A 24,248-nucleotide genomic window follows, 5' to 3' on the forward strand; every position below is an offset into this window, starting at 1 on the left:
CAAAGGGGTCAAAGTGCACCCAATTCGACCAAAAGTCATTCATGACCCAAATATTTTCCTATGAATAGTCATTTTTCTTTTGATATTTATTACTATAGTTCTCCAATCACCAATTAAAAGCATTCATTTCAATCTTTTTGTCACTTTAACCAACATTCTGCAGCATTCATGCCTCTGAGAGAGAGACACAGAGAGAGAGAGAGAGAGAGAGAGAGAGAGCCGAGCATCAAACCATATACCCACCTCAAGAGGTGCCGATGCTATTAACAAACGAAACGGTACCACTCTTTGCTTTACAGTCCCACACAAAAACATAAAGCAATCAAATTTGTGCTCTCAGTTTATGCCATATACTGGAGATAAAGATGCTGCGGAAAGTAGATTACAAGAGCACGAGCTGATTTACGGGTTGGACAAGTACACTGATGCAGTAAACTCATTATCAACTGTCTGTACTACAATCATGCTCCTCCTTCATGTTTCTCGAATGACCTATAAGCTCTAAGCAATATCAACCCGTCAACCTTCAAGAAAACTTGCATATGTGTACCAACTCAAAACCTCAACGTAATAACGATCACTGTACCTGCTCGATATAGGCAAGCTTCACAGTCAAACAGCATATAGCCTTATGACTTGGTTGATCTTGGTACGACAAACTGGGCACCCGGTTTTCTTGGCTTGGATCTTTTCCAAGCAAGACATACAGCCGGCCATGTGCCCACATGGCACGCAAGCTCCCTGAACGGGAGCATCCAAACAAACCACACAGCATGTCTCTTCGCTTCCTTCTTCTTTGCTCCCACTAGAGCCAACAGGTGGTGAGTCATTGATTACTGGGGTGGACATATCAATCGGACTCAGGTCAATGGATGGATATTGAATTGGGGCGTCCTCTACAACCTCAGTATTTGCCGGAGGGGCTGATGGAGCAGGCATGGAGTTCTCACTGACACCTACAACATTTTGAGGTGGCATGGCAATAGGAGCAATTCCATTGCTTGGACCACAGCTATCCTTGGATGGAGGCGGCACAGCTGCCGCACTCAAATCACTGTGACTCGTAACTTCTGCAGAATCACTCCAGCTGGTGGATGCGCTCGTCCCGACACCTTGCTGAGTAGGAAAAGGTGGTGGCACATCCTGCATAGCTGACTGGATGGAGGCGTTGATTGCCATTGCTAATTCTAGATCTTCTCCAGCAGGAGGTGCAGTTGCCTGCACTGGTGGCTGTGCAGGTCGCAAAAATGCTGGCTGCGTGACCTGAAACATTTGTAGTTTCAACATAAAATGTATCTTATAAATAGAAAGTCCTTGAAAAACATATAGCCTTCAAATTGTCTTAATTTAAGTTCTATCTCGTGATTAAATACTAGCATTCCATAACGTGGAACTATACCTCAACACAAAAATTCCTGAAAGTTGAATGACCAAACCGTTTTCCCATTGAAAGATATCAAATGCATGAATGCTATTCATAATTACCGCACAATTTTGTGAGCAAGGCGTGTTGAAACTTGACAACATAAGTAACACTAAAAAGACTCATGCACAGACTAACATAAGAATGACCAGGGTAATTCCACCACCTAAAAGTGCAACATCCATAAGCATTTAATATTTCTAGTCAGGAACAGGATTGTTATGAACTAATTCACTTTCTGTATTACTCATGAGTTAATCCCAAAATGAAACTAAACTGCACAATACCTGTGGAATCCCTTTGCATGCGTCACAAAACCACTGAAGTTGCTGTCTGTCTCTTTCATTGGCAGGTGCAAATTTGAAACGGGTCTCTGAAAGAAAAAACAAAATTCAGCCTAAGTATACCTAACAAATTGAGTGCACGGAGCATTATAATTTCTAATGTTTCACAACTCATTAAGCAAAGATGATCCTCGAACATTTCCCTATCTAAATGGGCGACTAGAGGCTGGGCGGCGCGGGTCATCAAAGTTACACAATATTCTAGCAAAACTCTAATGGGCTCTAACTCCTCAGTTCTACAAAATTTGAAGCTTTCTTTTAATTGTAAAAAAATAAGCAATTACTATACTTACGCCTATCTGTTCGTGGCCTATACCTCCTGCATCTCCGCCTCCTGCCCCTCCTTGGGACTTTGATTTACATAGAGCCCGATTAAACTCATACTCTACAGATTTATATGTCAAAAATAAATCTGAAAATAAGATGCAGGTGCAAGTTTTTACTTGAAGTATTGTCGACAATTGTCACTGAAGGATCAGAATGGTGGAATTTAGGTTCCTCTAAGTTGGCCTTCCACAGTGCAACAATTGCCCGAGGTTGAGCATCCTGCACATTACAGATAGTGCTGAATCAGCAGATACACTTGATGGTCATCATTATAGACACAAGCAGACAAGACTTAAGCCACATAATTATAAGGGGAGAAGAGACAACTGACACTTAGAGAAAATCAGATTTAACTAATGTAGTCCGAAACCCAAAAGGAAAGGAAAGTAAGGGGCAAGGGTGTCAAAAGGCCAAAGAGGCTCATAAGGTTCCAGACAACTCTATCAGACAACCCAGACAGATTGCCATTTGAAGTGAATGATTTGGAGAATACAAGCGCAGGTAAGATTCTCATCCCAGAGCTACTTTGCCAAGTGCTTCTTCCCCTGACCTATCACGAGAATGTCATGGGGAAAATCGATGCTATAGAAGGCCTTCTCTTACCCTAATCCTGCAATAATTATAACAATTGCTTGTACAGGTTCCTTCAGGAGCCAAACTACAGACTCAACCACAATCCAATGAGATACATGGAAATCATAATGCATGATAGGCCATGAGGTTGTATGCATACTCTTGGGTGTCAAAGATGCTGGGTCTGATGACATTTGTTATTAATAACATCTGTTACCATAGGAAAAGTAAGGATTAGGAAATACGTTGTTGGACATATGCCTGATAGTCTGCTATGGAAGGGAAGGGGAAGAAAATCTGAGAACGGCGAAATTACACCAGGAAGAGCCACCTCATCCTATTTAACATCAAGTGGACACCGCATACACTAAAGGTCTGCAGGTATAATCACTCAATCGGATAGGAGATTTGTGCCTGAAGCAGCATCAGTTTATGGACTCTAAACAGAAGAATTATGAGAGCTCACGCAATAATATAGCAGGAGAAAAACAATAGTATATACTTTTTAAACCAAGATAATAAACAGAAACCAGAAACAAACAAATAGTTCAAAAAACTATCATAGGTGAAGTTGAAAACCAGCTTGGTAACATTGGGGGTAACAAAGGAATGGTACCTGCATACTAGGATATATTGCCAATTCCAACTTGTATGGCTTTGCGGGATTTCGAGAACCACACGGGTAAATGACCACCCACCTGAAAAAAAGAAGTAAATTAAGAAAAAAAAATCAGGGAATTAGAGAAGCAGCTGGCAATACTTTCAAAGAATCCATCTGTTTTGCCAACAGAGAGAAGGCACGGCTACAAGAGATAAGTGTATCAAAATAAAGCATAACACAACGGTTGCCGACGAAAGTAAAAAACTAAAACTAGAATACCCACACTTTTCTTGAAAGCAACTGAGGAGCAAGTACTTCCAGAAACCCAAGACCATAAAACTCCCGTAACAAACCAGAGAATAAAGCCATGTGACCCTAAAAGCATCAAAAGTTAGAAAAGTCAATCTAATCCATTAAGATTTCCCATACTGATGGGATACAATTCTGTTTTATCCACAAGAGATACCTCAAATGTACGAACAACATTAGTGTATCCTTTAGCTCTGGCCACATCAAGCGGAGTTTGACAATCATCATTTATCACCAGTGCATTTGCTGAAGGATCAAATCATGCGTATTCATTACATAAGCTATACAGCAGAAAGCTGCGTAAAAACTTCAATTAGCATAGTGTAAACTACTAGTATAAGAATTATTGACACAGACCTCCGTGAGAAAGAAGTAACTTCACAGTATGCTCGAGGCCCCTCTTAGCTGCATGATGCAAGGGAGTGCCACCATTGCGACCTTCATTAAATTGCCACGTTTAGAATCAAAATATGGATATATGAACAGATAAATTATAACAATAGACGCAACGCAAGACTTAACACATGCAGAGAGAGCATGATGAGTGAATATGATAAATGTCATGGTTCAAATGACGGTTCAGCATGTTAAATCAAACAAACTAAGCCCAATTTGAGCCAAAAGGAGAGCTATTACTGGAAGCAACCGAGATATCACTCCACATGATTCTAAACTAGCTCCTACAAGAAACTCAGCCTAAAACACATCCTTTCTAGAACAATTTAGCATCTTGAACCGCATTGTATGGATTCAAATTGTGCACAACAACAAAAGAACAGCACATAACCCACTGCACTGAATCAAGAAAATGGTACCGGGCCGGTATGCATTGACGTTGGCACCCAATTCGATCAAAGTCTTGGCGACATTATACAGCTCCGCATTCATACAAGCAACGATCAAAGGCGTCTTCCCTTCTTTGTCCATCCACTGCACCGACAAAAACCACCCAAAAAATGATCCCATCACAACAAAATTACAAGGAAAAAAAAAAAAAACAGAGACAATCTAAACGCTACCCAAAAACAACCGTGATTCGACATGAAAGCCCAAATTCAGAGAAAAGATGCTCAGAACAAGAAATTTACCTCGAGGCCCGCGCCTTCTCTGCAGAGGGATTTGATTCCTTCGACGTTGCCATAGCTGACCTGCTGGTACAGCAATTCGCCCTTGGATTGCTGCTGACCCATTTCCTTCCGACGCCCACCACAAAAATCCAACACCGACACGAATTACCCTTCTTCAGATTTCGATTCAGCAACAGAAAATAACGACGAAAAATCGGGCCTTCCTCCCTGAAGCCGAAGGTACAGCGCGAAAGGCACCCGATTCTCTGCTTTCCTTCAAATGGGTCCCCCCCAGAAAAAACCAAGAAAATCAGCAATTCGCCATCCAGTGAATTAGCCCAGCACCCCCCAAAAAGCGTTGAGCTTTATGCTGATAAGCTCTTCCAGAGGGCATAAAGCAAAGTCTAAATGAAAAACCAAAAACAATTTTTTTTGTTTTGGACCAAAGAATGGAGGAAAATGAAAAATAAAATGATTTGAGTGATGGATGGATTTTACTTAGCGATGAAGGTTTCAATGGATGGTCTAGAAACTGAGAAACGCCCCTGCGGAAGAGGAGAGAGGGAGGAGAGGATTCCAAGAAATTCCTGCCATCGACAATTTGACATTGATTTTTTTTTCTTCTAATTTTAATATTATTTTGTTGGGATTTGTTTGGTATAGTTGAGAAACCGGTGAACATTTAATTTCATACACTTAAGTTCGACATCTGTTTCTCGTACAGACAAGGATATTATACATGATATTTTAAATCATTGCCTTCATGGGATAGATTACCACTTAAAAAATAAAGTAAAACCCTTTGGTTACGAGATCTTTAAATCATCCAGTAAGGAAAGAAATTATTGACAAGGCTACACAATCGAGAGAGACGGTATAAACAACTGTGGAAAAGAGAAAACGTTTCGAAATTTGAAATCTTCTTGGGAAGATTATTGTAGATCAGAAAAAAAATCAGAATTTTTATATCGAAAACGTGGGAGGTAAAATAAATATACGCATTCGTTCATAAACACAGTGTTTGTAAAAAGGCTTTATTAAATAATTAATAACATTTGGAGAAAACAAAAACTATTGAGATAGGTTAAATTGAGAGTTTCTCTTTGCTTTACATAACAATAGAGATAAGCATTATTGAGTCTTGTTAATAAGTACCCAACACTTATAGTACATTTGTTTCTTGTAAAATCAACAATGTATAAAATACTTTTCTAAAATGATTGTATGTATCACTAAAATAAATAATCAGTCAACATGAAATATATTCACCATCAATAAGAATTTGTGAGGCAATGATTTTCTTTTCAAAATAGTTGATGATCCCAAGGAAAAAAACACACCCTAAGCAAAGAATATTTCGTTTCTAATGCAATGATTTGACATAATGCAAAAAAGACAAAACACTCATTAATAAAATCCCAACCACAATAGAATCAAATCGATAGTCCATAATCAATATGCATCGAGACAACATAATTACTTGACAATGAAAATTGTGAATTTCTATATGAAGAGTTAATTTAAATTCAAACAAAGGACCTCAAGTCGATTTATATATGGTATTATATCTAGTTTGAAATCACAATATTTTGCTAATAAATCATTAACGTGAAAAGATCGGAGGAGACTAATTTATCAGTTTCATTTCGTTTAGCGTGCTTTGACAATTTCTTCATCTTTGACGCGCTTTCTAAAAAGAATGATTTGTATTTTTTATTAAAATGGATCGGCTGAAAACTATTTTCATCATTGGTGAAAAAGTATAGACAATTCTTGATGAGTAGAGAAACATACTTTTCCCAAACAACATTACAAACAATTATTTTTAATAAAAGATTTTCCAAATCACATTCGTGGGTCGTCGGAAGCATCATCAAGCTTAAAATATAAAACTCTTCAGCGTCAACTCAAGTATACTCGACAATTACGAGGAACCTCATGCTATGCACGAGCTTTATGGATTTGAAAAGTCTACAACATCCTCTCAGATTCAGTGATCACAACATATTTAACAAACGAAATCTCAGAATTATATTATAACTATCAGAATTCGGGCACTACTTATACGTCTCTTCGTTAGGCTTTCATGTATTCGAAAATATAGAAGGAAAACGAAAAAGAATGATTACCGTGCTGAAAGCTTCATTTGAACCCGCGTGGACGTCATCTCCCCAATCATTTTTCTTTTGCCTACTCAAGGAAGGAATAGGCAACTTGCGTTATGTTCACACCAAAGCAATTATACACCAAACACAACGCTCTTGATTGGAAGTTGCCTGGGTCTATCTATCTCCACCTGAAATCGACTAGAGATGGATAAGATCCAGGCATGACCAGGTCCTGCATGCTACACCCTTCGCCTCAGTCAATCTCAAGACAACCACGACTGCGGCGAGGGACGATGCGCCCTATCCACGGTCATTCGACCCTAACAAGGGCAGCTTTGCCCTTGTGCTTGCAATTCTTGGGTCTCTCGGGCTTCCATGGTGGAGGCCCAACAACGACTATACCTTGTGGAAAACTGACCCAACAAATCACCGCCGGGGCCTCCTGCTTTAATCGCTAACAACGCAGGATTTCGAACCGTTAGACCTCCATCGCTGGAGGAGAGATCTCAATCCCACAGGTGGGTGTAATTCTCTCTCTTTTACACACAAACAAACCAATAAAGATACACAAGAGAACAAAGTATCCTTCCTAGCAACTCTCCCTTTGTCCGCTCATTCCCTTTGCAAACGTAGTCCTCTCCGACTCACTTCCTCCGATGTTGACACATGAATTTCCCCCAACGACTAAAAGTCAGAAAGTTTGAGAATCGAATCCCAATTGCAATGAGACTTGTTTCTTGACCAAAAAAATTAGCTAGGCATTCTTAATATCTCAATTACATATATTTTTGAATTTAGCATAGGCATGTAGAATTAGCCAGTTAGATTTTAAATTTTCATAAAATTGGCCCCGAGATTGATTTTCTTGATTAAACCGAAGAATTTGACCTTTGACCGGAAAAGATAAATAAAAATTAAAAAATTAGAATTTCATTAGTTTCTAATATATTTTACACATTCAATTTAAGGATTATGAAATTCAAGTACATCGGATCCGTTTAAAAAAAACTTTCAACCTTAAGAGCCAATCGACCATTTAGAGCACAACACTTGGCACCCCATGATCTATTCATTCAAGTTCACACTTTATTCGAACTTGCTAGATTTGCTGGTTTCTGTTCTCTGATCATTGTAAGGATGTTTATAAATCAAATGAAAAGTAATCTTCTCTGGTTACCTTGCTGTAGAGGTGATCTAGTCTATGCGAGTTGGGTTTTTTTTCTTGCAAGTTCAGCACCAATGGATTTTTGCATTAGCCCATCCTAAGAAATCAGATTGGCATCGAATTTCCATTCTGAAGATTTGATATGTCTGGGGCTTTTTGTGGAACGTGGAAACAAAATGTGGAAAATGGCGGAGCAAATTATACCGACCGTGACCGATGGCTTTCCCATTGGCAAAATGGCATCGTCCAGCCGGTTTAACTAGTGTGAACAAGTGTCATTTTCCTCGAAGTTTTATACTTGGATGAATATATATATATATATAGTCATCATCAGCTGTCGGTTTTTTATTTTCTAAACCATAGGTTTTAGCACACCAATCTTGGGACTGGAAGAACTAATCTGTTTGATTGATAATTTTGTCAAGGGATGCATGCGGTATGAGGAGAGAGAGAACCAATGTCGACTTGCGCTGTCAACATTCTCAGCTCTTTCCTGTTCGAAATGTCAAGATTATCAGCCGGCAAAGTACTCAATTTTGAATTCTACTGATTCTGAGATAGGAATAATCCCTAACGAGACCCAACTGGCGAAGTACTCGATGTCCCCCATGGCGAAATTTCATCCTGTCATCCATTTTTAAATCAGTCTACGAGTCACAAGATTCATTAAATACTCTCTCGTCTCTAGCAATGGGCTCTTACCCGCCTTGCGTGAAACGGTTCCTTCCTAAATCTGGTCGTGCGCGCCTAAGTTCTAACGAAACCAACGTTTCATACCCGTCATTTCATCTTTGCATATTCCAATTGTCACGAGATATGGGTAATTAATTGGTGAAACCGCGAAATAATTACCCGGCAATATCATTGACAATTGATACATAAATAACATTATCCCTAGTTGGGACAGATTCCTTTGATATTTCGGTCCGCATGGTAACGTTTCTGTTTCTCTTAATTTCTAGTATTTTGTTCTTCGAAACAAAAAAAAGAATAGAAATCTGTTTGGTAAAACTTTTATTTTCGAGAATAGATTTGAAACAAAAAAAAAAAAAAAAAAAAGTAGTTTCTTGTTCTGGGAACAATTTTAGAAATAAATCAATTTTTTCTTTTTTTTTTCTTTTGTTTTTCTTGCTTGTTGTGGCCTTGGGTGGTCGCTTGCCAACCGGCGGCCACCTCTGGCCGACCATGGCCACTATCGATCGACCACCAGCCGTCGCCGATCGTTGCCCGTCTGTCGGCCGACCGTTGACCGTCGCCCCACCAGTGGCGCCATCGCCGTCTGATCATCATTGCTACCATCCACAGCCCACCGGCCACCCTCGACCTTTGATGACTACCACTGACCGCCATTGCCGTTGTCGCAAGATCGCCGGCCGGTTGTCGTCGTCGCCCCCGACCGTCATGGCCGTGGCCGCCGCCCACCACCGCTTGTCGCGTGTTGCCACCGCCGCTGCCCGAGGCCGCCTCTCACCGCTCGTCGCGGCCGCTCGCCGACCGTCGTGCCGTCGATCGCCGCCGCACGATCGTCACCGCCCCATCGACCGTCGCCTCTTGTGGCGCCCGTCCGCCTTCGGTGGCTGGTGGGCTATGGGCGACGATCGTGCGGCGGCGATTGGTGACGACGATTGGCTGGCAGCGGTCCTGATCGGTGGTGGCGGTGAACGGTGGCAACGGGTGATGGGCGTGGTGGGTGGTGTCAGTGGTCCGTGAGCAAAAATAAAAAATAAATAAATACAAAAATTAAAAATCATACCAAACGTATTTATATTTTTTTTTCTATTTCAAGAATAGAAATTTTGTGTGGTTATCAAACACCTTATTTTACTAAAAAATTATTCTCCAAAGTAGAAATAGAAAAAAATTATTTCTGAAAAGAAACTGTTCCCCGGCAAGAAATTGCTACCACGCGCACCTTCATCTATTGCGCACTTTACTGCATTAATACATCACCTATTTCTCGTGTCTATAGTTCGCAATTGAACTTCAGTGCAGCAGAATTTCCTTGAGTTCATGGAATCCAGCAAAATCTCTGCATTTCCCCACTAGACTTCGTGCAAGTACCACCATTTCTCACCTCATGGAGCGTTCAATCACTAGTACGTGACTGTGTTCCCTACCTAGTCAAGCCAACATGTTGACCTGACACCCTCTGTTCAATCACTTGGTATGATACCATCTCTTCTGAAAAAACCCCGTGCATTAGATGACAGCAACCATATTAGTAGCATAATCCATATTCATGACACTCTTTAGATGAAAATTATACTTCGGACGTATCAAGAAAATTAATCCAGATACTTCGCCTTTGCTCACAGTGCTTGAATGATTGGGTTATAATTGTTTCTATAGTACAACTGTACGAGTAAGATTGCTAGTTGTAATTAATTTTCCCAACATGCAATATGAGGTTACCGTTATAGTTCAAATGTGTTTCTTGCAAATGAGAAAACAAGATATTTGGATATTTGGAGTATTTGTATTTAAGTTTCAGGCGTATTCTCGTCCATAGGAGTAACCTAGTTCGTGGGTGCAACATCAATAAATTCTCACATGTGCAGAGTTACACAAACCATTTCATCTATGTTTAATTTGACAGACAAGAAAGTATATCATATCACAGGGTTATTTTAATGAGGTATCATTGCTCCTTCAGAGCGTACGTGCGAAAAAGATATTTCAGTTCCCTCTCTAAACCACTATCACCCCAGCATTTACTTGAACGCAGCCCTGGACTGGAATTGCTGCAGCAAAATGCTACCTATGGTCACTGCAAGATCCATGGCGCTTTAAACAGTTGTTAAGCGTGGCAGCATCCTCAGTCGCAAAATAACCTTCTTCGTATCCGCTGTTTGGCAAAGCAACTTCCACACTAAAACTTCACCAAAGCATCATCATCGCCACATCCAGCAATTGTCCATGTAACCTTCATATGCTGTGTTCCATCCAAGAAAATTTTACAGTCTCTCAACTTAGACCACCTCCATCCATCTCCCACTTCATAATAGGGGTGAGCATCGTATCAGGATAAAGCTTGAAACTTGAAAACCAGATCGATGGGAACCTGTTTGATTCCAATTTCCAAGTTCCAAGGTATGTAGGCTTGGTGGAATCTGAAATCTAGAATCCGAAACAAGTCTTTGTGTTTTTATTTTATTTTATTTATGTCTTTGTGCAATCTTGTGGCATTCCATAATATTTAATGATGAATCATTAGTCTAAGCTTCCATTTTATGATTGTAACTTTTATTTTATTATGTTTAAATATAAGTTATGGTCAATAAATTGTAACATTAAGTGGTGATAATTAAAGATGATAATTCACTATAATTGTTCAATTAATAATATGGGTGGAACCTTGAACCAATCCTGAAATTTGTAATAGGGTAGGTTCCTATTTCTAAAAAATGAGAAATTTATTCCAACGAGTAAATTTCAGATTCCAAGTGAAACCTATACGCAACTTAGATCTATTCACCCTAATACCTATTCCAAATGAAGGCGTAGCGCAATGGACCTTCCTAAACCCTCTGGTGACACCTAAGACGTGTCTAAATTATAGATATCAGAACTTTACCACTGCTGCTGAAGCGCTTGTTGCCTAATGGTCACTGCTTCCCGATGAAATGCACAAGAATCATCTCTCGCCTGGTTGACCCTATCATGCATGAATTCGTGATTGATTGATACCCAAAACTTATTAGTCATGCTCATAGTAGATTTGTTTCACGCAAAGTCAAAAATATAGAAATTTTTTTTCCTAAAAGAATTGTTTGTATCACTCAAAAAAAAAAAAAAGTCAATGCAAAATATGTTCACCATCAATAAAAATTATTTGCTAAGCAATGATTTTTTGGAAATTACTTGCAAAATAGTTGATGATCTCAGAAAACGCAACCTAAATAAAGAAATGTTTTAGTTTCCCATGCAATGATCTAACATAACACCAAAAAAAAAAAATAGTGCATTACGTATTATCATTTATCGATAACTTAACGAGTGTTCTAGAAACACTTGTTAATGAAATCCTAATCACAAGAGAATCGAATTGGTAGTCCACAATCAATGATGCATCGAGACAACATAATCACTAGATAGTAAATATTTGATTTGTGAGTTATGTGTTCTCTATATAAAGAGTTATTTTAAATCCAAATAAAGGACCTTAAAATGATTTATATACGACATTGTATCTTGCTTGAAATCACAATATTTAACTGCTAAATCACTGACGTGAAAAGGTTGGTGGTTACTAATTTGTCAGTTTCATTTTGTTTGGCATGCTTTGGGCGTATGAGTTTTTCTTGGCAATTTCTTCATCTTTGGTCAGGATTTCCTTAGCTTTTATTACCCTCCGTCCACCATTTAGCTTGGTTTATTTACCTAGTATTTGGAAGAAGGACACTAGCAGTGCTAAAATTTTTGCCGGCTCACTTGGATGCCAAATCAGAGAGAAAACGATCATTTAAGTGCCTTCGACAATAAATTCCAGCCAGTAAAATTACGTGACTTTTATAATATATAATTTAATTTGAGGTGGTATTTTTTGGGCATTGAAGTAATCACTTTTTTTATTAAAATTGCTACACGATGTAGTTTAGGGTCATTACTGATCAAGCATGCTAGCGAGCCACATGGGATTAAGAAGTTAATAAAATATGACCATGTCGTATTTCAAGCAATCCAGATCAAAGTTTGCACTTAAGTGATTTTTTTTTTTAAATAGTAGTATTTAAGTAATTCGACCAAAAAAAAAAAAATTGGCATAAAATGAGGGTTGTACAAAATGTTCGACACTTTTAGTATTATTTTTCCCTTAATACTTACAAGGAAAGGATAATTTTATTAGATTTAGAGTATATATGGCAAACACGAATCAAAGTAAGCCAATAAATCGAAAATATCAACTTGATTTGTTTTGATTCGGGATGCATTTGTCTTCTACAGAATTAAAGATCGGGACTATTTTTTAAAAACGTTGGTTTGTATCATTTACAAAAAGAATGAATGAAAACTATTTTCATTATGGGCAAAAAAGTTTAGACATTTGTTGATGTTTAATAAGACTTACTTGCCCTCGACTAATTTTCCTAAAAGTTACAAACAATTATTTATAATAAAAGATTTTCCAAATGATACTCGTGGATCCTTGGGAGCACCGTCTGACTTAAAAAGTAAGACACTTCAATATCCACAACTAAAGTATACTTGACAAACACGAGAAAACCCTGTGTTTTATTATCTCGAATTCAGTGACCATAACAAATTTAATAAACAAAATGTCAGAATTATATTAGAACTATTAGAATTCGAGCACCATTTATATGTCTCTTCATTAGGTTTTCATGTATCACAAAAATAGAAGGAAAAATAAAAAGAAAGATCATTGTACTGAAAGCTTGCTTGCGAGTCATTTGAACCTACATCTACCTCATCTCCTCAATTATTTTTCTTTTGCCCATTCAAAGGAGGAAGAGGCAACTTGCGTTATGTTCACATCGAAGCAATTAAAAACCAAATGCAAAGTTCTTGATCGGAAGTTGCCTGGGTCGATCTCCACCAGAAATCGACTGGAGATTAATAAGACACAGGCAATGACCAAGTCTACATGCAACGCCCTTTGCCTAAGTCAATCCCAGGTGAAGCCCAACTCCGGCGAGCGACGATCCACCCTATCCATGTCATTCGACCCCTGCCAAGGGCAGCTTTGCCCTTGCTGTCGCGATTCTCTCTCTCTCTCTCTCACACACAAGCAAACCGATAAAGATAGGCAGTAGGCACGAGAGTTCTCTCAGCTGCAGCTTCGATGATTGCGACACCGCCGATGACTTCGTGGGCGGTATGGCGATAGGATAGCTTGCCACCACCGTACACAGTCCCCTTCCCCCACTTTGACATACCAATGACCTGAGCTCCGGCCAAAATTAGGCGGAGTCGGCAGGGGAGTTTACAGTGAATTTCCAGAGACTGGGGAAGACATGACGAAAATCAAAACCTCTCGGGGAAACTAACGACCCTCGGAATTTGAGGGGGGCAAACCGTAACTTGCCCCGATCCTATAGACCCTTGTTTGGATTGACTTCCCAAATTTATGTATTGCATACTCATCACGAAGATGTGAATTTCCCAAGTAGGGGGCACATGAAAATGGCACGATAATTGCAAATTTTTTGTGCGTACACCTTCCTTCTAGTCTTCTACCATAGAATGATGGTTTTGCTTACTGAGAGCTGCAATGTATCGTGTAACCTTATTCGCAACATATCTGGTAAATCTGATGTTCCTTCATAGTACAAAACGTACACGCAACATCCCCCAACTGATGCTATTATGTCGGGACACTCTCCAACTCTACGATCCAAACCTCAAAGACCTCAACATGATCCTACTTAGGATACCGATCCCAACAACCTTGTTCCTGTCCTAGATGCATGGGGCAAAATATGTATGTGAAAATAAAGTTATGATGCGAAGTTCACACCCCTACATTTTTTGTCGAGCGAACCGGTGAACATTAATTTTTGAGACCAGCCAACTCTAGACACCGAAGGCGGTCAATATGAAATAGTGAAGAATCTCATCCTGTAAAGTTAGAGGATTTGGAAATGGAAAAACTGGAGCAATTTCATTGCTCGACTGAGAGCAAAGTTCTCTCAGGAAGTTATCTTACAGGAATATGTGTTAAATATACAAAAAAAAATCCCAGACTTTTGCAGACCGGTAGATGAATCGAGAGTCGAATTGGTACATAAAGAATTTTCTTAAGGAGACTAGCAATGAATAGCATTTTGCTCACAAAGTTTCTCGAGCCTTGACCTTATAGGATGGCTGGATCTTTGTATCTCTTGAAAATGGCTTCAATGTCTGCCATTATTTCAGATGGCAAAGGCCTCTCAACTGTCAGAAAAGCATCAATGTCTTCTTTTAATTGCTCAACAGAGGTTGCGCCAATGATTGAACTTGTCATGAACGGCTGATCTCTTGCAAATGCAAGAGCAAGTTGAACGAGGGTCAACCCGTATTTCTTCGCAACCTCAACATATTTTATGGTTGCTTCCTGAGAATGAGATATAAGGATGGTTACTGTAATGCCACTTTGGTCTGTCAAAAGCAGAGCACAAGATGTGCCCCACTTGATAGACCATGATTTCTTAATGTGTAGCCGGATAAAGAGAAAAATAGAGTTCGATGCAAAAAATTAAACAACAGAGAAGAAACAATCTGAGGAATATCATCCTAATTAAGCCCCCTCTCTTTCCCTATTTCAAATCCATCTGCTTTTGAAGTTTTCAGCATGAGGAGCTAACCAGAGAGTACTGATACAATTGAATAATATCCAGTTCTTCAACATACCTTGGCATAAGATCTGTAATATCTCTCCATGTAACCAGGGAATAGGTTCAACCTCCCTTTCTTTGCAGCTTCAGAATTCATATCTAAATACTTCCCACTTAGGGATCCACCACCCAGTGGAGAATAAGCAAGTAACCCTATATTGCAGTTCTTTGGGTGGCAAACTTCCACAAGATCAACTGCAATGAATTAAACGAGACATGTCATTACTGACTGTCCTTCCAACCAAATTACAGATGTGCTGCAATAAGCGTTTGTAAAGAGAGTATGGATGCATCTTTTCAGCTTTGGCAAATGACAAGAAAGAGTAGCCATGCCTTCTTTCAACATAAAGTAACATCCCCCTGCACATTTATTATCTGTTCATCCATTCACTTCACCCATCAAACATATCTAATGGGAAAGTTCCACAATCAGAAACAAGATAGCCATCCATCCCACTGCAACATGTAGAGCAGCAGCAGAACTTGAGAAGACGGAAATTTGCATATATTTAGTTTTCCAAAGCACAAAATTGTTATCCACCATCTTTGAAATATCTGTTTCCCTACAATATCCTAGATGCAAATGTTCATGAGACAGCATTGTTCTTCACTTTCCAAGGAACAATGTTAGAAGGTGGATTTACCTTCAAAGCGGCATCTGACAAGTAAACTGTAGCTATTTTGTATGCTTACAATCTTTGGTAATCCCTCAACTTTAGCTGCATGAACAAACTCCATCACTCCATAGGAAGTCTCATTTGAAACGCCAATGTAACGAACCTGATCAAGTTCAACTTCCCCAGTTAAGTTGAGAGTACACTTTGGTTTCTGTTGCTTTTCTTCTTCCAAATAAGGAATTTGAGTTGACAGTGTGACTCTAAACATGCAGAAACAGCCATAACAAGTGTGTCTCGTGTCATAGGCAATTCCTTCAGTGAACTCTATGGCCAGTACATTGTGTACCTAGTCCTATATCCAAATGAATTATTTGTTGCTCAAACAGCAATGACAAGTGTAGATCTCTTATGCTGTGATCCCTTAAGAAAAGAGTTTTAGAATTCTCATGCACTGATCAGGTTACACCATTCAGAAATGGCAGAACATATGATATCGACAGAAATTTAGTTTTTTTTTTTGTTATCCCAAAGGAGGAGCATTCTCTTCCGGGCTTAAGGTAAATTACCATCTTTCAAATTCATCAAATCGTTGCAGTAAGGAAAATAGGTTGCCTGAGACGCTACAATTAATTTAGAGGAAATTATAAGTCTACCTTCCCTTCGTCAATAAGCTCTTGAAAAGCCTTCAACTGCTCCACAAAAGGTACACTAGGCCTCCATTTAGAGAAATCATAGTTATATTCGCCAAACAATGGAACATAGCGATCTGGCCTGTCATCAATTTCTGGTCAGAGAAGAACAACAAACAAGAATCTTGAGAAATAAAGAAGTAAAAACTTCTACAGAGCCCCTGGAGAAATCAAAAGAAGTTAGGAGCAATTCTGTCTAATTTTACCACTTTGAACGGTGAAACATTAAACTTCAATCATTTTTTCATTAATACCATGTACCTTTCGAAAGATTTCAGGGTACATAAGATGCAAGCCATTAATAAGAGCATTGCGCGGTTTTTGAGGAATGTCTCACAGCTACAGTAATCACAAATTTATCATCAAAGCATTCCAAAACTGGAAACCAAGCCTCTTTTCCTAGTTTCTCTGATGATTACAATTCTCAAATAGCATCCACTAACCTATTATTATGCTAATAGAAAGAGAGACAATTTTGGTAAATCAAGCGTGCAGAGTAGCGAAACGAGAACTGTATCATGATTAGATAAATCGAGCAAAATACTATAAAATACACATCTAATGTGGAGGTCTGTCCAGCTAATATAAAAATACACATTTAAATAAATAAAAGTAAGTGCTCCAGAACCAGTCCAGATAAACTAAAATGTGCCGGTCCGTTCATGCTAACGTACCACAGATTCATGCGAGAAAAATGGTGATGTGCACGCTCAGAGATCAGGGGAAGGTTACTAAAGTGCATCATACTCTTCCAGTTCCCATTGTTTACACAAAAGCAGAAAATGGATCATGTTCTTCATAAGAAACAGGCAGATAAAGAACCCAAATCTCAAATTGATTTTGCAGATGCAGAAAAAGAAAAGAGATCTACAAGAAAAGAATAAAGTTTTACGCTGAAACATGTTTCACTTCACACCTAATGCATTCTATTACAAGCACCTGGTCTCAGAGTAATTGAGTATAGTCACACAAGAAACTGAAAAAGGGAGGGTGAATGCATAAATCAAGTTTGCCAAAAAAGAAAGATAGAAAGGAAGTGAAAAGCACAAACCAAGATATATCCAATCCACTCACACGAAATGGCATTCAGGAGAGTGAAAGGCACAAATCAAGATATATCCAATTCACTCACATGAAATGTCATTCACAAATTAAACAATTCATTTCATTCTTCCATTGATTGCTGTCATGTCTCACATAAGATTGGCAAGCATACCAATGGATTTGCAGCAAATCAATGTAGTCGGTGTTGAGGCGCTTAAGGCTCTTTTCAACACTTTCTTTGATATTTGCAGCATCAACCCGTAAAACCTTTGCATCCTCACGGATATAACTTGATCGCTCGGAATAGCCACATACTTTTGTTGCCAAAATGACCTAAAATGTAAGAATGATAAAGATATCCATAATTAGAGACATTAATATCTATATAAGTTTTCTTCAGTTGGTGATTTCATTCTTGTTAAAAACTGAAACAAGTTCACTTAGTGGTGTAATGACCAAAGTGTGGATGACACAGTGTGCATCAATAATTATTGGCATGTTCAAAAATGCTTACTACAATTCCTGAGAGTCATTGCCAGGTTAATTGAAAGGGTATTCAATCGAAAGCACAAAATGGTAGCATCCTATATGTATGAGAAACATACTGCCTGGTCCCATATTCTTTCGCATCAAAATGCAGAAGAAGAACATATAGCCCCTCAATCATATCTAACAACAAATTAAAGCTTTAGAATCCAAAATTGCTGGGAGGGAGTACACCTGGGCCTTACACACATATACTCAAACTTAATAGCTTAATTTTTTGAGTGGTAATTCCCTCGGCATGGCATTAAAACCCAATCAAACCTCATTTTTTACATGTCCTAGCACCATGCTTGTTACAACACAAGTAAGATATTGTTGTTAACTGTTGTCCTACCAGTTTAAACTCAATGCACAAGCATGCGTGGCCATACATTCACATATATACTCAGCAGAATAGGTAAAGTTTTTTTTCCTGGAATTCTTTTAACACTCAATAAATACTTAAATTCTGAAATAGCAACTCCAAAACCTTTTTTCGCCACAATGATGGCCCGTATAGTTTACCCAGGAAAATGTAAGAACATCCTTCACCAATGCTGAAAGACTAGACACTCTAGATTGCACAATACCATTGAATATGTCATCGACATTCTGCCTTTCAGGTTCTGTACTAAACAGTGGCCATGCCTTACAGGCTCTTCTCACATAGAGAACCACTGTAATGCCAAATTGCTGACAATAAACCTACAAAACGAGTCACTCTATATGTCATGAAGTTTAACTCTCAGGATCTGGATATAAGTTGAATAGCTAAGCTCTTGTGGAACTGGTAGCAGGGAACATGTTCCTCTTCCTTTAATCTAATAGAGTAGCTTCTTCTTATACTTACTGATTACATACAAATCAACCCTCTTTAATCCTTATAGTAATGTCAGCTTGCAAAACCTAAATCTAACCAAACAAAGAATGAGATGACACAGTGTTTTAAAGTAGAGATCCAAAACATAAGACAAAGTAAAAGTTATACTAAGCTTTAAATTTTCCAACTCATATTAAGTGTACCGATACAGTGCCATTACGTGCCAAATCTAAGAGTATTGAAAATAGAAACTTCTGTTGTTTTCTAGTGCTTTTAAATGAGTGTGGCAGAGATGAAAATACTTCACCAGATATGCAGGCACACAGGAAAAAGGCAAGATAGAATTAGGTAGGCGTTGCTTGATCGAGGAGAAGATGAGAGAAGGATGGTTGAGATGGTTTGACCATGTTTTTTTTATAGGTAAAAGAAAAGACTACCATAGCCATAGGGCGCCAAGGGGGTGCAAACCCATATACAAAAAAGCTCAGGAGAAAAAAAGCTCAGTTACCTGACAAATCATCAAAAATGTAAATTAGAGCATTTACATCCACACATAACTTCCAACTACACCGAAAGTTCGACGACTTTCAACCAACTTTCAATAATCACAGTAATGGGCGTCTCCTCTCCAACAAAGGCTCTCTTATGCCACTCTAGCGACCGTGTTGAGAGAAGAACTGTGGATGCCTTAGTAAGGAGATGTGACCAAGCGATGGAAACATGGGTTAAAAGGGCCAGGAGAAGACCTTGAAGGATGAGGAAGGAGACGATGAAGAAAGATAGGGAATACTTAGAGCACAAAGGGGACCTAATGAAGGATTGGGAGTAATGGCGTGATACAATCCTGACAGCTGGCCACAATTAGTGGGTGAGGCATTGTTTGTTGTTGTATTGTCCCTTTTCTTATTTGCTGAAAAGAGAACAGAAACATTAATGTGGAAGGACTCCAGCATTCTAGGACCAACTGCAAAATCTCTCTAAAAAGTTATCAAAGTTTTAAGACCATTTCCATAGAGTATTAGATTCAATTATCCTATTATTAAAGGATTATTCCACTAATCAACAGGACTAATGTGCAAAACATCAGCAGCATGTCCAGACTAATTTTACATTGACCTTTCTGAGGAGCTTAAATAAGATACCGCACTTCTCGCAGTGACCTTAAGCGACTGTTATGAAAAAATGAAGAGTTGAACAAGGCATATCCATTTAAACATGACACAAAGTTCATCGTCTTCCCTAGACCATTCATAAAGCATGACAACTTTTAGAAACTAAAAGTCCCAGAAGATGATTCTCAAGATTGGTTTTTTCCACCATAGACAAAGTGATAGTCTAGAAGAATGGATTAAACCTTCAATACCTTGTCACGTGGTTGGGACTTCAGCCAGCTACCAATATATAGATCAGTATTTCCTTGTGTCTCCTTCCTCATTGGAATGGGATACTACAGAAAGTTGGAGATTAAGTATATGTTGGTCAATAATGCCAAAAAAAAAAAAAAAAAAAAATGCACAGAAAACTTCACTAGATGACGACTCGTGGTAAGGGAAAATACTCAATATAGAGGATGCAATTATTTGTAGATTTCTATTGGTTCACTTAGAATATATGCAGCCATGTGCATTAACGGAGGGTCAAAGCAAGTGAACGCATAATTTATTTCCTATGCAATGAAATTTCTACATCTGAACTGTGAAGAAAGAAATGATGAAATATTAAAAGAGTAATGGTCTAGTGATTGCCATATACAACTTACATAAGAATCGAGAGCAAGATTGAAGATCTATCTGAGAAGTGTGAGGATAAAGAGATATACTTACAGCTTCTGCAGTGTCTAGAATATTGATACCATGATCCCATGCATAACTGAGCATGTCATGGGCCTCTTTCTCTGTGTTCTGCTCACCAAATGTCATCTGAAATGTAGCAGACCACTCATTATCTAGGATAAAACATAATAAACACCCATTATTTATAGATCCACTTACTGCAGCAAATCCATATCCCCACAAATTGAGAATAAAATCAAAATTCCGAAACACAAGAAGTATAAAGATAAGGCCTTTTCATAAAGGCGTGGCAGAGAGACGAGCTACGTGAAACTTGAATAGACATATGTGCTTTTTCCATTCATAACTTTTGCAGACTTTGCATTGGGAGATGAAATCGTAAAGTCAACCAGCAATAAACAAGAAAGCAATCATCCATGTTGATAAAAATCTCCATTACCGCAGAAGATTAGCCAGTTCTTCACAATCAAATTATGAATCTTACTACTTCCTTTTTTCTTGATTCACAATCATAGCTTCTGTAAAACTGCAACGTCCTAAAACTTAGTCCGCATCAAAGAGCATTTGTAATCGTACTACGCACACCGAGCATCTAAGTCAACTCAATAACTCCAATGAACAAAAAAAATCTGTCCAGCCGAGTTCCAGGGAACAACACTTCCGACACCGCCGCACTCGCAACTCGAGGAACAACGCCACGACGGAATTTCCAAGCCAAAAGGCGCGTGATCAAACACAACACAATCGGTCTAGCAATCAAGCGCCAGAACGACGGAACCGTTTCCCGTACCGTGCCGAGCGTGATTTCGCTGACGACGAGGTCGGAGTCGCCGAGCTTCCTGTACTCCAGCGCGGTCTTCTCGGCGAGCTTCGCCGCCGCTCGCGGCTCGAATTGGCTCCCCCGCGGCGGCCTCCTCGCCCGGTACGACGGCGGCCGGGGGAACGCGGCGAGGTCCGGCCGACGGGGCCGGCGAGCGGCGGCAGCGGCGGCGGCGGAGAAGAGAGAAGCGGGAGCGAGAGCGATCGGAGACGCCATTTCGGGAGAGCGGATGAAACAACGCTGCGCTCTGCTCTTATCAGAAACACGAGACGTACCGCTCCTTGAAATATCAGGCGCGCTTTCGTCGCCCGGTCGACGAGGGTCGGCGGAGAGCGGTTCGGACCGTTTCGAACCGGACCGGACCGAACCGATCCGACCGCTCGTACGCGAAAATGCGAGAATTCTCTGTCGCGGTTCCAATAAATGTAGTGAATCAGTGATTGATTATTCAGAATATCAAATTAATTTTTCTCTGTTTACTGAAATAAGATCTTTTGCAATTAGTTCGAAGGACGAAATTTTCGGTTCCAATGTGGGTTTTACTCTAGGACTACCGGTCAAATCTTGGGATGAGTTTGGTTGAATTGATTCTCAAAGAATTAAAAAAAAAGAAGAAGAAGAGCCCGAATCGTTTTTTCGATCAATTCTCGATTCTCCAATCGAGAAGTAAGAGATTGTTGTTGAGACCAACTCAGAATTAAATAGAATATTTCAGTTTCAATAGATTGCCATTATATCTTAGATCACTATTCCCTCTAGTCATCGATGAGGTCTTACTATATGTCTGGCAAGTGTTGTAAGACATCCCAATCGTTGTTACTATGATGGGAAATGTAATAGTAGAGTCCCTCCGGTTTGAGAAAATTTCAGTTTTGGCCCATGAAACATTTTGTAAATGAGCAAGATAATGGAACGGAATTGGATATATTTTTTGATGGGTGACGAACTACTGGAGGTTTTATTACATTTGTAGGGTTAATAAGCTGTGTACATGTTTTCATTTCAGGAATGATCGGGATTTATGGCTTCGTTTGTTTCACGGAAAATAACTTTCGAGAAAATATTTTCTGTCGTTTCACGAAAAATGAATTGTTTGGGGAAAACATTTTCTATGATGGAAAAAAAGTTTTCTAAATTAGGAGAACGTGATAATTTTTTTTTTTTTTTTTTTGGTTAAGGTAAGAATATATAAATAGCTTTGAACCAATGTACACAAGATTTGCGCCAAAACTTTCACTCAAAGAGACAACAAGTCTGAATGAGTGAATTGGAGCCGATGTAAGAAAGAAACACCCTAATGGGAGGGGTAAGAAGAAGAAAACCAAAATGGTGGACTAAATAAAGCCACATTGGCCAAGACGGAAAGAGCATCGAAACCAGATTTCTTCAAGGCGGTCAACAAACAGCTGAGCGGATAAAGCAACCAGTAACAAAGAGCTGCGATGCCAGATGCGGAAGCAGCCCGACAAAACCCGCAGCAAAACAGAAGAGAGAAGGATGTCTAAGAGCCGAGAGGACACGAGGCTAGGAGTCAGAAAAACCACCGAAGATACAGGAGTCAAAGCCCAAGCAACATTGGAGCCTCATGTTTCTTGGGTTGTCAATCACATTGCTAAAGGTGAGCGCCTCGTCCCTAACCGTCTTGATGAGGTGGTTCTTCAAAGCTGGCAGGTCCAAGGTCTCCCCCTAGAAAATAATGGCATTTCGCTTTTTCCAAATTGAATGGCACATGGCACCAAATGAATACCGGGCAATGCTATGATGAAAATCCTTGCTTGGGAGGAATTTGAGGGTCCAAAGTAGATTCTTCGACTAGGATCTATTTCTTCACGGCATGTTACATCTCGCAGCCCAAAAGGAAGGAAGACTAGAAGAGATGTGACAGTTGAAGAATAGATAATCAATAGAGTCCGGTCTGGAATTACAAAAAGCACATAGGCCACTATCAATTCTACCATAAGAAATAAGAAGAACCTAGGTGGGTAAGCGGTTTATGATGATCAGCCACAAGTTAAATTGAAATCTAGGAGCAATCGAATGGTTCTAGATAAGCGAAGCCCATGAAACATGATCCTTCTTCCTCCTAATGATATCTCACGCTGAGGCCACTAAGAAGGCTCGAGAAGGGCTTCCAAGCTAGGTGAGCCGATTAGTAGATTAGGAAAGGATCTGGAAGAGAGTAACCCCATCTTCTAAGAGAGTCTAGAGGGTGCCACCATGAGGGGAGAAGAGATCCGCTATTGTGGCTTGTCTGGAAAAGCCTGAGCTATCAATGAAGGAATCCCAGAAAATTAAGCTTAGCGGGCCTCTTTGGTGCCAATGATCAAATCAAAAGGAAACATAAAAGCCATCCCCAACTTCCCAAAGGAATGATAGTCGAAATTCCCTCCTTAGCTGCATGATCTTCCTCCAAGCCCACGAACAAACAGAAAGAATACTGGAGATCCAAAAGTTTTCATTCCTTAAGAAGGTCATGTAAATCCACTTGTATCACAACGACTCTTTGTCAGTAAAAATAATCCAAATTTACTTGAGCATTGCAGCCTTATTACAATCTCGCAACCTGCAAATGCCCAAACCTCCCTCCGCCTTGGGAAGACATACTTCCTCCTAGGAGACCTTAGCTAGGGGAAAATGTTTTTCACTTTTGAAAAGTGGAAAATATTTTCCTCACTTAATCTCTTTTATC

General features: G+C 39.4%; 2 protein-coding genes across 6 annotated transcripts; both read right to left on the reverse strand.

The window, feature by feature from the left end:
• Window positions 1–221: 221 nt before the first annotated feature.
• LOC104414484 (putative E3 ubiquitin-protein ligase XBAT35) lies at window positions 222–5,289 on the reverse strand. Of its 5 annotated transcripts, none has more exons than XM_010025625.3 (11): window positions 5,143–5,289; window positions 4,666–4,918; window positions 4,393–4,507; window positions 3,935–4,015; window positions 3,735–3,823; window positions 3,552–3,643; window positions 3,284–3,365; window positions 2,211–2,313; window positions 2,061–2,117; window positions 1,711–1,796; window positions 222–1,263 (listed from the first exon to the last, which is right to left on the reverse strand). In XM_010025625.3, the coding sequence occupies exons 2-11, from the start codon at window positions 4,765–4,767 to the stop codon at window positions 613–615; spliced, it is 1,458 nt and encodes a 485-aa protein (XP_010023927.2). In that variant the 5' UTR covers window positions 4,768–4,918; window positions 5,143–5,289; the 3' UTR covers window positions 222–612. The 5 variants fall into 5 exon arrangements, with proteins under 5 accessions (XP_010023927.2, XP_039156400.1, XP_010023928.2 ...); XM_039300466.1 differs by having other exon boundaries at window positions 4,666–5,048; window positions 5,143–5,280; XM_010025626.3 differs by having other exon boundaries at window positions 222–501; window positions 587–1,263; window positions 4,666–5,212.
• A 9,223-nt stretch (window positions 5,290–14,512) lies between these two features.
• LOC104414485 (protein tas) lies at window positions 14,513–21,806 on the reverse strand. The gene is made up of 8 exons (XM_010025629.3): window positions 21,530–21,806; window positions 20,770–20,865; window positions 20,310–20,393; window positions 17,774–17,934; window positions 16,522–16,639; window positions 15,896–16,031; window positions 15,268–15,446; window positions 14,513–14,971 (listed from the first exon to the last, which is right to left on the reverse strand). The coding sequence occupies exons 1-8, from the start codon at window positions 21,773–21,775 to the stop codon at window positions 14,732–14,734; spliced, it is 1,260 nt and encodes a 419-aa protein (XP_010023931.2). The 5' UTR covers window positions 21,776–21,806; the 3' UTR covers window positions 14,513–14,731.
• Window positions 21,807–24,248: the final 2,442 nt, after the last annotated feature.

This window comes from Eucalyptus grandis, chromosome 8 (assembly GCF_016545825.1).
Source record: "Eucalyptus grandis isolate ANBG69807.140 chromosome 8, ASM1654582v1, whole genome shotgun sequence".
Taxonomy (NCBI): domain Eukaryota; kingdom Viridiplantae; phylum Streptophyta; class Magnoliopsida; order Myrtales; family Myrtaceae; genus Eucalyptus; species Eucalyptus grandis.